At 41.0% G+C, this 13,392-nt stretch overlaps 1 protein-coding gene across 1 annotated transcript in view; it reads right to left on the bottom strand.

Annotated features, from left to right (window-relative positions):
• The window catches only part of lars1b (leucyl-tRNA synthetase 1b), a 44,539-nt gene that overhangs the window by 30,697 nt on the left and 450 nt on the right, over positions 1–13,392 (bottom strand). Inside the window, exons 2-6 of the mRNA XM_052013761.1 lie at positions 10,135–10,256; positions 9,080–9,167; positions 6,804–6,884; positions 1,740–1,877; positions 295–456 (exon numbers count right to left, since the gene is read on the bottom strand). Coding sequence (XP_051869721.1) covers positions 295–456; positions 1,740–1,877; positions 6,804–6,884; positions 9,080–9,167; positions 10,135–10,256 — 591 coding nt within the window. The remainder of the gene's footprint in view (positions 1–294; positions 457–1,739; positions 1,878–6,803; positions 6,885–9,079; positions 9,168–10,134; positions 10,257–13,392) is intronic.

The raw sequence follows: 13,392 nt of genomic DNA on the forward strand, positions 1-13,392 counted from the left end.
TGCAGTCTTTTGACCCCATTCAAAAACGCTTTTCCTGGGTCAAGCACCTTGCTCCAAGTGAGATGGAGACTATGGCCAACTTTCCAGATCTTCCTGATCTACAAAAATGGAGAATTTATTACAAGATATGAAGCAGTCATTTTCTGTTGTTCCAAACTGAGCATTGATAATTAGATTTATATTTTGGATTATCTGGGTTTAATCAATTGAAAACAAAATAACGCAAATGACGTGGGAAGTAAATGTATGCTGTTAGATGGGTTTATTTTTGGCATACTGAGACTCAAGACGGACCTTTAATCCCATTCTCTTAAGATCCAGGACAGCCAAAACTGGAAAGTAATCAAGCCAGTGTTCAGCTTCTGCAAATTTCACAATTTCTTCATTAGTCAGGCTCATTGATTTCATGATATTCCACTGGAACTTGGCTTGGCCAGCTTTAGCAGCAGCTTTACTCTGGAAGGTGGGAACAGGAAGAATAAAATGATCAGTGAAATCGTCCAATAGGAAAGCAAATTTGAAAACACAACAAGTTAGATTCAGAATCTTCTGAAGTGAAGCTGGTAACATTGCGTACAAGCTGAATTCAATGGGAGTTTGAGGGTGTGTGGTTTTTGTCATGGTCAACCCTGCTACTCTTGGCTCTTTTAAAAGCCATCACTATAAGAGTCGATGCAAAATTAATTTTGGGGGGGGGGGGGGGGGGAGGGGGTGGCGGTGGAGGTGGAAGGGAGCAGAAGATGATCAATGACAAAGTAACCTTTGCTACTTCTTTCATCCTTCTCTCCTAGAATACAACCCAAATTGAATTGATCACCAATATTACTTATTTACACTTCCATAAAAACACCAGTCCTCACTGGTGCGGAAACCCTCATTTTAAATTGATCAACATCATGATCAAAACTCCCCATGGCCTCCTCTTTACCCTTGTAACCTCCAGCAGCTCTACAACCCTCAGAGCTTTCTGTACCTCCAACTCTGATCTCTTCAGGATCCTTGAGATTATTTAACTAGAACAATGTTACCCATGCCTTCAGTTGTCCTGGCCCTATATTTGGAAGCCCTTTAAGTTTTTGGATGCATATGCACATTTTGAAATATGAATAAATACAGGTGGTGATAATGGAAAATCAGTATTCAGTACACTCAGAGTGGTCTTCTATTAAGATTCCTGGGTTAGCCTACAGTTAAATATCTCCCAGTAACAGCATTTCCCAGATTGTATAAGAAACAATAGCCATGACGGAAATGGCCAGTTTTCAAATTCAAGACTGTAGACCTGAACTACATAACAAAGTACAGATATGATTCTATAATAGTCTTCATGTAAATGACTACTTTGTGTCCTCCCCATAATCTACACCAAAAGCTAAGTTAGAGAAACATAAGACAAACCCATTATAATCATTATTAACCTATTATTAATAGTTTTCAACCATACATTAAAATATTCTTAAAATACAAATATTGCTATTTGCCTATACAAAAGTAAAATAAATGTGCGCCCATTTTGGTGGTCGTGTTCCATGATTAGACTGTCTGCTTTCAAATACTTCTTTCTCCAAACCAAATTTTGGGATGGTCTTTACTTTGGAGAAGAACATGGCTCTAATCAGGAATTCAACATACCAGTTGCTTAATACAAAGATTAAGAAGAGATTTGTGCCAAATTGGAACAAATAAAATATCAAGATTGAACATTTGCTACTAAAGACTAAATACGCAACATTGCCTACCTTCTTCCCCTTTGCCTTGTCTATAATGATTCCTTCTTGAGGTTTCGAAGGCTTTTCTTCCTCCTCCTCCTCCTCTTCTGGGAATTTAGGTGGGTAACCATATAATTCCAGCTCTCGCTTCAGTTTGTCAGCACAAGCCTAGAAATATTTTCATAAATGCAGAGAAAAGCCTCTCATGAAGTGAGCTGGGTATCTAAGTGACACTTGAATGTTGTTAGCCAGAAAGTGTTAGAAATTCACAGCTAAATTAGATGTTGATTTAGGTTTTCAAGTGGAATACCATCATTCTCTTCCGTACTTTAAACATAGTAAATCTGAAGATGGTTTATTCTTAATTTTTGTTTCTAATTTAAAAGCTGCAATATTTTCACTAAAGTAATACATAACTTTTGGGGAAAAAAAACTGCAGACACTGGAAATACAAAACAAAAATAGAAAATGCTTAAAGTATTCAGCAGATTAGGCCACATCTGTAGGAAGAGAAATAGTCGACATTTCACATCTCTGACCCAAAATGTTCCCAGAGGTCTGACCTGTTGAGTACTTCCAGCATTTTCTGTTTTTGTAACACATACCTTTTCTCTCGGTGGGGCAAAAAAACTATTTTGTTTTAGGCAAACAACCCCCTCCCCTCCCCTTTTATCCCCCTCTTCTCCTTCCCTCCCCCCAATCCTCCTGTTCTTATCCCCCTCTTCCCCCCCCACCCCTTTCACCCATCTCCTGCCCCCTTCCCTCTCCTGGCTCCATCCACCCACCTCACACACAGGTTCCGCCCCCACCCCCCCCCAACCCGGTTCCAACTGTCGTTCACTTCTCCCTTCTCCTCTAATGGTTCCCATTCTCACCTCCTTTATTTATCCGAATCCAGCTCTGTTCGCACTTTGTGTTCCTGCTTACAGGCTATTAAACCATCACAGGATATGCATGTTTTAGAACATTATAGCACAATACAAGCCCTTCGACCCACGATGTTGTGCCAACATTTTATCCTGCTCTAAGATCGATCTAACCCTTCCCTCCCACATAGCCCTATATTTTTCCTATCATTCATGTGCCTATCTAAGAGACTCTTAAACATCCCTAATGTATCTGCCCCCATCACCTCTGCCAGCGGTCCGTTCTACACACCCACCACTGTGTGAAAAAAAAACTTACCTGTGACATCCCCCATACCTTCCTCCAATCACCTTAAAATTATGCCCCCTCATGTTAGCCATTTTCACCCTGGGAAAAAGTCTCTGTCCACTCAATCTATGCTTCTTATTATCTTGTACACCTCTATCAAGTCACCTCTCATCCTCCTCCTCCTCCTCTCCAAAGAGAAAAGCCCTAGCTCACTATGCTTTCCAATCCAGGCAGCATCCTGGTAAACCTCCACTGCACCTTCTCTAAAGCTTCCACATCCTTCCTATGATGAGTCGACCAAAACTGAACACGATACTCCAAGTGTGGTCTAACCAGAGTTTCATAGAGCTGCAACCTTACCTCACGGCTCTTGAACAAAATCCCCTGACTAATGAAAGCCAACACACCATACACCTTCTTAATAACCCTATCGAGCTGCGCGGCAACCTTGAGGGATCTAAGGCCGTGGACCCCAAGATCCCTCTGTTCCTCCATGCTGCTAAGAGTTCTGCCATTAACCTTGTATTCTGCCTTCAAATTTGATCTTCCAAAGTGTAACACTGACACTTTTCTGGGTTGAACGCCATCTGCCACTTTTCAGCACAGCTCTGCATCCTATCAATGTCTTGTTGTAACCTACAGCAACCTTCTACATCCATCTGCAACCACCCTCCAATCATCTGGCACTACTCCTATGGCTAGTGAGGACGCACAGATCATCGCCACAGGCTCTCGCTTCCCGTAATAACCTTGGATATATCCCATCTGGCCCCAGCGACTTATCTATCCTAATGTTTTTCAAAAGTTCCAGCACATCCTATTTCCTCACGTCGACATGCCCTAGCGTATCAGCCTGTTGTACACCATTCTCACGAACGTCAAAGGTCTCTCTCACTGGTGAATACTGAAGCAAAGCTTTCATAAAGGACCTCCCCTACCTCTTAAACTATTCTTAAGCTCCCCTATTCTTAAGCTCCCTCCAGGCTACCTTGTAACTCTCCAGAGCCCTGTCTGATCCTTGCTTTCTAAACCTTAGGTAAGCTTCTTTATTCCTCTTGACAAGATATTCTACGCCTCTTGTCAACCATGGTTCCTTCACCCTACCATCCTTACCCTGCCTCAATGCAGTAGACAAGGTTGGTGGAGATGCACGTGAACCTTTGCCTCACCTGGAAGGACTGTTTAGGTCCCTGGATGGTGGTGAGGGAGGAGGTGCAAGCACAAATGTTACATCTACTGAGAGGGCAGGGGAAGTGCCAGGGGTAAGGAGGGATGGGTGTGGAGGGATTGAGTGGACCAGGGAGTCATGGAGGGAGTGGTCCCTGCGGAAGGCGGAAAGGGGTGCGGAGGAGAATATGTGGCTGGTGGTGAGATCACGTTGTAGCTGGCGGAAATGACGAAGGATGATCTGCTGGACGCGGTGGCTGACAGGGTGAAAAGCAAGGTCCAGAGGAATTCTATCTCTGTTCTGTCTGGGAGGAGACGGGGTGAGAGAAGAAGTATGAGAAACAGAGGCGATGCGAGATCGGGCTCTAACCACAGCAGAAAGGAAGCCACGCTTCCTGTAAAAGGAGGACATTTCAGATGCCCTGGAACAGAAAGCCTCATCTTGACAGCAGATGTGGCAGGGATGGAGAAACTGGGAGAAAGGAATGGCATCCTTACAAGAGGCAGGGTGGGAAGAGGCGTAGTCTAAGTAGCTGTGGGAGTCAGTGGGTTTATAGTAAATAACAGTGGATAGTTTGTCTCCCAAGATGGAGACAGTGCAATCCAGAAAAGTATCAGAAATGGTCCACATGAATTTAAGAGGAGGGTGGAAGTTGGTGGCAAAGGTGATAGAACTGATGAGTTCTTACATGGGTGCAAGCAAAACCAATGCAGTCATCAATGTAATGGAGAAAGAGTTGGGGAGTGGTACCGGAGGAGGTTTGGAACGGGACTGTTCCATGTAGCCAGCAAAAAGATCAGCATAGCTGAGGCCCATGCGGGTGCTCATGGTTACACCTTCGATTTGTAGAAAGTGAGAGGAGTGAGAAGAAAAGTTGTTTAACGTAAGAACAAGTTGAGCCAACCAAATGAGAGTGTTGGTGGTGGGGAACTGGTTGGAACTTTGTTGAAATAAGAAGCGGAGGGCTTTTAGACCTTCCTGATGGGGGATGGAGGTGTATAAAGACTGGACCTCCATACTGAAGATGGGACATAGGGGGCCGGGGAATCGGAGGTTGTCCAAATGGTGGAGGGCATACAAGATGACCTGAGTGTAGGTGAGAAGGGACTGGACAAGGGGAGACAGGATGGAGTCGAGTTTGGTGGGGCAAGAGCAGGCAGAAACAATGGGCCTACCAGGACAGTCCTGTTTGTGGACCTTGGGTAAGAGATAGAAGCAGGAAGTGTGGGGTTGGGGCACCGTCAGGTTAGAGGCTGTGGAGGGGAGATTTCCTGATGTAATGAGATCTGTGACAGTGTGGGAGATGACGTCCTGGCATTTGTTGGTAGAGTCACCGTTCAGGGGTTGGTAAGAGGAGGTATCCGAGAGGTGTGATCTGGCCTTTGCGAGGTAGAAGTCAGTCCGCCAGACTACAACAGCATCGCCCTCGTCTGCGGGTTTGATGACAAGGTTGAAATTGGTGCAAAATGAATGGAGGGCTGTGTGTTCAGAGGGGGTGAGGTTGGAGCAGGCCAGGGAGCAGAGAAGGCGAGGCAGTTGATGTCACGGCTGCAACTGGAGGTGAAAAGGTCGGGTAAAAGGCCCAAAGGGCACATCCAAGAAGAAGGGAAGTGTTGGAGACGTGAATTATTGTTGTCAATAATTGTTACGTGTACCTGAGATTACAGAAGTATTATAAAAGATGTTAGAGGAAAAAAAATTGGGGAAGTGCATAGTTTAAAATATAGATTGAAGCAGTTAACCTATGCCTTGCTAGTGTAAACAACACTGCCTTAAGCCTCAGCTTTCTTTCTTACATATTTTAATGGAATACATGAAGGTTAATGTGATCCGACTTGCTTTCATTTTTTTTCATCTTTAGGCAGTAATTTTAAATGCACAAGCTGCTTTTCATTATAAAGTGGAAATCAAACTTCTGTGTTTTTGGTGAAACTGAAAATAATAAACACAGCCCAACTTCAGCCTTTGCAGCAATTGATTGATGGCTAAACCTTAAAAAGAATTTTCTTCCTCTGATGTCACTTCTGTGTGGTCAAACCAAGAATGACCCAGAGACAATTCCTTTCTTACCCATTGAATCATAGCCAGAAAATGATTTGCTAGGGTTGCTCTTCCCATCCAATGACATTTAATTTTCATCACTATGCTTCTGCTCTGCCAGATCATTGCAGGGTTGATTACTCTCACCAGTACTTTCCTTGTCCCCTCTACTAGTTCCCATTTATTTCACACCATAATTGATATACAGTATTGCATCTGTGGAAACTTCCTCCATCAAAATATTAAGAATAAACACATTGTCCTTCTCACCACAAATTCCATTCCATGACCACAGTTTCAAACTCTCTTTCAATTACCCCACAGTCTTGCCCCTCTGTTCTTGTAGCTAACTGAGACCCACAAGCTTTACAATCTCTGTGTGCCTCCAATTGTAAAATTACCTACATATCTGTCTTGGCGCAGGCCCTGGAATTTCATATCTAAATCTCAGCACTCTTCTGGCATTCTCTTATCCTTTAACTAACTCCCTAAAACCTCGTCCTTTCATCAGTATATGCCTCTTTCTATGGTGCTGTGTTAAATTTGGATCGATAATTCTCCTGAAGAACCAAGGATGCTTTGGTGTATTAAAAAGTGTTAGATAAACGAACGCAACATCTTTGAGTTTATATTGTAACATATGAAAATCAGGAAGCTTAATACAATACTAAATAAACACAATGAAAATTGACTGATGAACACTAATGGCTAAACCTTAAATAAAAACCAACCTTAATGGGCATGCCAGTACAATGTAGTCCAAAAGGAAACAAACATCTTTTCCCCTTTAAACGTTGAAATCCTACAGAAAACTGGAAATGAGGGTTGGGGGATGGGGAAAAAATTACAATGAATACATAAATGTATGTGAGTACATGCTCTTATCTTTTCAATAGAATAGTTTTTCATTTTTAGTTTAAAAATGCTGTATACTTGAAATGCTTCTATGTCCTACTCCTATTTGCAATTAACTCTTTCCTTTTACCAACAATTTTATTTTTCCCACCTCTTTGGAAAAAAATAAAACTTACCAGAAACATTCCTTCTGATGGTTTGTTTAATTACAGTGGTACATACTGTCACTTCAACAGTCACATAGCAATGCCTGTGTTCCTCTTGGCATTATCCAGGAACAAAAATATACAATATATCGAAAGTAGACCAATAATTTCCTTAATTCCAATTTCATGCAAACATGAAAGCATTTGAAGCAAAGGCTCCCAAACTTTTCTTTATTGTGTACTTCCATCAAATTTACCAGCTTCCTGCACATTTTATACTTTAATCCTACAGTTTAACGGCAATTATCATCTGTCTACCTTCTGTTCATGAATAACAGGACAAATCTAATCAAATGATTTATCGCCCAGTCTATTCTCAACCATCTAAGTGATGAATGGTGTTGTTGATGGTGCTATCAAACATCATTTACTCCCCAATAATCTACTCACCAATGCCCAGTTTGGATTTTGCCTGGACCACTTGGCTTCAGATCTCAACTCAGCGTCGGTCCAAACATGGACCAAAGAGCTGAATTCCAGAGTGGAGATGAGGCGAGTGCCCTTGTATCAAGGCAGCACTTGGCCGGGTGAGGCATCAAAGCACCTTGGTTAAACTTATTACTGGGCAATAGGAAAACCTCACACAAAGAAAGATGTCTCTGATTGTTGGAGATCAATCATTCCAAGACATTACTGCAGTATTCCCTCAGGACTTGTGTCCTGAGCCCAACCATCCTCAGCTGCTTTATCAATGACCTATCTTCCATCATAATGTTAAAAGTAAGGATATTCACTCATGATTACACAATGTTCAATTTCATTTGCATCTCTTCAGTAAATGAAATAGCTCATGCCCGTAAGCAGCAAGACAAACAACATTCAGGCATAGGCTGGTAAGTGGCAAATAACAACTGTACCACAAAAGAGCAAGGCAATGACCATCTCCAACCACAGAGAGTCTAACCACATCCTTGAATATCCAATTACATTATCATCACAGAATCCCCCACCATTAATGGGGGGGTTACAATTGATCAGAAACTCAACTGGACCAGCCACATAAATACCATGGCAATAAGAGTTGGTCAGAAGTTGTATATCCTGTATTGAGTGACTTACCTCCTGACACCCTACAAAGCCTTTCCTCATTTTACATGACATATCAGGAGTGTTACAGAATACTCTCTACTTCTGTGGATCAAGACAGGTCCAACAACTCTTAAAAAGTTCAGCAACTTTTCAGAACCAAACAGCCAGCTTGACTGACAGTCAATCACGTCCTAGACGTTCATTCCTTCCATCACCTCCTACAGCAGCACCCTCTCCCACCAAGGACAAAGGCAGCAAGTGCATGGAACACCACAACCTGCAGGTTTCGCTATAAGTCCCACATCAATCTAACTTGGAAATATTCTGCTGGTCCTTCACCATCAATGGATCCAAATCCTGCAACTTCTTTGGCAACAGCAGTGTGGGAGTACATTCAGCAGAAGAACTGCAGCAGTTCAAGGAGGTGGTTCACCACCAACTTTTCGAGGGCAATTAGGAAAAATTAATAAACTCCAGCCATGTTGGCACTGGACAAATGCAAAAAATGAATTTTAAAAATTAGATTATTGAATATTAAGCAAGTCATGGGATTTGGGTTAGAGAAAAGTGACACTGCAGTTACAGATCATCTATGATCTTACTGAAATAATGAAAAATGCACAAAGGACCAAATGGACTAAGCTGGCTTCTATTTAATATATTCAGTTTTTACAGAATAGCTGTCCTCACTTACTAGCAGTTTGACTTACTTAAAGGAAAATGTCAACCATTATTTCTGCACTTCAACCACAAGTGACATGGAGAAGAGCTTTCAAATAATTTACATCATTGCACCACAGGAAACAAAAAAGGACTGCAGAACAATTTTTTAATATAGTGTATATATCTGGAAACAAAATGAAAACAGATGAATCCATATACAATTTCTGAGTAATAGAGAGGAAAATAAATCATACCTCGCACTTAGATAAAGAAAAAGTGTGTCCTAGATGGAGACGTCCATTCATGTACGGATAGGGAAAAGTAACAAAGTACTTTGGCTTGCTGTAACAATTTAAAAAACACAGAATTGGAATACCTAACTGTCAACATCCTACACAAGCAAGAGCATGATGTACAAAGCATAAGCTACAATGTCTGGAAAACCACATGCCTCATATTTTAAATATATCAACTTCTGGAATCATAATGGAATTTACAATTCTCACATTTAAGAGTGGAACTGAATAAGCCTAGCTGAGACACCTTTTGTTAAACTGAATGGAAAATAATACTGAAGTTGCAACTATAAATCAATATCATTTTTAACTCTCACACCTGCTCATGATGGAATTACTTTATGATCAGTGAAAACCATAATTAATGTACTGTGACTTATAGGTGTGTTAAATTTGAACACAAACTTCTCCAAATGTAAATATATACACTTGAGAGCCTGTAACACTTTCTAAAATACTTAAAAGTTCAAAGAGTAAACCAGCAACATCTAATGGCTCCAATGGCTTTGCAAAGTTGTGTATGTCTGTAAATTTAGCAATCATTGAAGGATAAACTACGATCGCCAACAACGTAAACTACAACCAAAGGATTCCCTTTTAATTTTTTCTCCCCTACTCCTGCTCTTCCAAGTAAACTATTACTGATGTGCATTTCCACATATCAATTATCCTCCACTATCTTGCCCAATTTCTTCTTCTTCTTCATGAGTGCTTGAAAAATTTATTCATAACAAATTAGCTTGTACTCCTCACTCATATTCAAGCATGTTCTTATACATTTTTGATGTATATGAAGCCTACAAATTTACTCAAAGAATATTTTCCACCACTTTTTCCTAACAGCCCACATCAGAAGAATGAAAGTATAGTTGAAGAATGCTGCTTCCCCTTCAGTTCCAATTTCACTGGAGGATTTGGTGATGTGATTGTTGACTTGATCCAAAATAAAAAAAGAGACCAAACCTAGTTAAGTGGCAAGTACAAAGATTCAAACTAAATCAGTTGTAGCTTACCTACTCTCTGGACTCCCTGGCTCAACAGCATCAATCTCAAACAATTTATTTTCATCCCATTTTTTCTGTATGTCCTTTTCAATTCTCTTCAGGTAATCAACTTTAGCTGTTCCCTTGCGTTCCTAAAGAGATAAAAATTTTAAAAAGGTGTTAAATGTCATTCGCTTCCCATATAGAACATAGAACAGTACAGCACAGGAACAGGCCCTTTGGCCCACCATGTCTGCGCCAACCACGATGCCAATCTAAACTAATCCCATCTGCCTGCACATGGTCCATATGCCTCGATGCCTGTTCACATGTCTAAGTGCCTCTTAAACATTGTTATCATATCTCCTTCTACCACCTCCCCTTGCAGCACATTTCAGGCATCTACCACTGTGTAAAAAAAACTTGCTTTACACATATCCTTTAAACTTGCCCCCTCTCACCTTAAACATATGCCCTCTAATACTTGAAGAAGGGACACAGCACACATATTAGATTATACCTCCAGTTTGTGTCAGATCGTCAACATCCAAGTTTTCTCACTGCCTTCCTTGCAGACTCATGTACCTGCTGCTTTGGTAAGTAATCAAGTTGGGTAACTTCAGCCTTAGGATCACCACTAATTCAGAAGGCTGTTCAAGTTCCACTGCAGGCTGACACATCAGTGCGGTAACAAGAGGCCACTGCATTGTTTTAAGTCCTAATGTTCATGTGCCATTTTTAACTAATGCTTCACCTTCCATGTCAGATATATGTAAAAGATTCCATAGCATTATTTGAAGATGGACAAGGAGGCTTTCCTCATCTCCTGTCACATCAACTAGTGCCAACAGTTATCTGATAATTTACCTCGTACTTTGCTTTGTGGGACCACGCACTATCAAATCTATATTTAAACAATGATCAATGATCACACTTCAAAAAGTGCTTTGTGTTGTCTCCAGATTGCAAAACAAAAGCCTTATATAAGCATGCTTTCTTTCATTTAAACATGCATGGGATAAAAATTAACATAAAACTATCTTGGGGTTCTATGTATCAGTTTTTTTAAAACCTGTTCCCCAACTTGCTTTTCCCTTCCTGCTTCCTCTTTCAGACCTATTATCACATCTTTTTCTTATGGCTCAAAACAGAGTAATTCAATGTCGATGAGGTTTGTACATGGCTGAATAAAGGAAAGACCTTAAAAGAAATAATTATAGGATTTCTTGTAAATGTTTCAGCGATAACATTATTACATGGACATTCAACAGTATGCAGAAGAGGACTAATACATTCTGAATTTCATACAGACCTTTCAAATCATAGTTATTTTTCTGCAAGCTGGGGATAACCCAAAGGACTTTTCTGAAGTGTATTGGTATTGGTTTATTATTGTCACTTGTACCGAGGTACAGTGAAAAACTTGTCTTACAAACCGATCTTACAGGTCAATTCATTACACAGTGCAGTTACATCAAGTTAGTACAGAGTGCATTGATGTAGTACAGGTAAAAAAAACAGTAAAGTGTCACAGCTACAGAGAAAGTGTAGTGCAATAAGGTGCAAGGTCACAACAAGGTAGATCGTGAGGTCATGAGGTCATAGGTCATAGTCCATCTCACTGTATAAGAGAACTGTTCAATAGTCTTATCACAGTGGGGTAGAAGCTGTCCTTAAGTCTGGTGGTAAGTGCCCTCAGGCACCTGTATCTTCTACCCGATGGAAGAGGAGAGAAGAGAGAATGTCCCGGGTGGGTGGGGACTTTGTTTATGCTAGCTGCTTCACCAAGACAACGAAAGGTAAAGACAGAGTCCAAGGAGGGGAGACTGGTGTCCATGATGCACTAGGCTCTGTCCACAACTCTCTGCAGCTTCTTGCGGTCTTGGGCAGAGCAGTTGCCGTACCAAGCCATGATACATCCAGATAGGATGCTTTCTATGGTGCATCAGTAAAAGTTGGTGAGAGTCAAAGGGGACAAACCAAATTTCTTTAGCCTCCTGAGGAAGTGTGCTCACATCAAGGCAATTATTATAATCACTGTTACCTGGGCAAACACTGTAACCTCTGGGAGATGAAACCTCTGGGAGGCATCAAAAGCCCTGGTTTGCACAATGGCGTATAAGAACTGTGGCTGCTGCTGAACATGTTTGTACATTTAGTGCAATACACTGAGTTCTGTATTTTCTTTGTCCAACTCTGTTTTGCACTAACCCTGCACTAATTTTGTATTCTGTATATACCATTTTTTGAACTATTAGTACTTGCAAAATTTTTTTGTCTGCGTTTATTGTATGTCCTCTGTTCTATATATGTCCTCTGTTGAGAGTGTCTGGGGGAAACGACATTTAATTCCTCCATGTGTTTTTATAGCATATGGGTGAATGACAATAAAGTATAACTTGAACTTGATAAGGGCCTACAAATGACAGCAAGCTAAACTACATCAATTTTTTATTGATGTGCATTCATAGAATGTGGGTATCACAGACACATACTGTCCATCACTAATTGTTCTTGAACTCAGTGTTGCTTTATAGTTGGAAGTCACATCACATTACTGTGTTTGGGCCACTAATAGGGAAAAAAAAATTTACATATTTTACCCCCAGAAAGAACATTAATGAATTGGGTGGAATTTTACAACCATGATTACCATTACCGATATATTTTTAATTCTAATTTTACACTTCTTTAACTAATTAAGCAAAACAACTGGATCGGAACTCACCTCAGGGTCAATCGTCAAGGCCAATGAATTACAAGTGACAGAACCACTGTGCCACGTAATCTTATTTAAGATTAGTGATAACAAATAAGAACGCTAGCCTCAAAACCATACAAGCTTTCAAGAAACCTGCAACTGTGCCATCAAGCCAAGAAACCTGAGGGGCAACTTATTCACGCAGACGGTGGTGAGTGTATGGGACAGGCTGCCAGAGGAATTGGTTGAGGCAGATACAATAGTATCACTTGAGGAGCACTTGGCAAGGTACATGCAGGGCCGGGGCTTTGAGGGATATGCGCCCAACGCAGGAAACTGGGACTAGCTGAGTGGGAACCGTAGTCAGCATGGACTCGTTGGGCCGAAAGGCCTGTATTCATGCTGCATTGCTCTATGACTCTATGAATATGGTTTCTATTATAAACGAATAACGTTTGCGGCAAAAGCAATCATCAATTTTTCACTGATGTGTCAATCTTAGCATGCATCCTGATGGCAGTACAAACTAAGCCAACGTGACCAATAACTCCAAAAAAATACACACACACACACACACACGCGCAAAA

The sequence above is a fragment of the Pristis pectinata genome, chromosome 4, assembly GCF_009764475.1.
Source record: "Pristis pectinata isolate sPriPec2 chromosome 4, sPriPec2.1.pri, whole genome shotgun sequence".
Lineage (NCBI taxonomy): Eukaryota > Metazoa > Chordata > Chondrichthyes > Rhinopristiformes > Pristidae > Pristis > Pristis pectinata.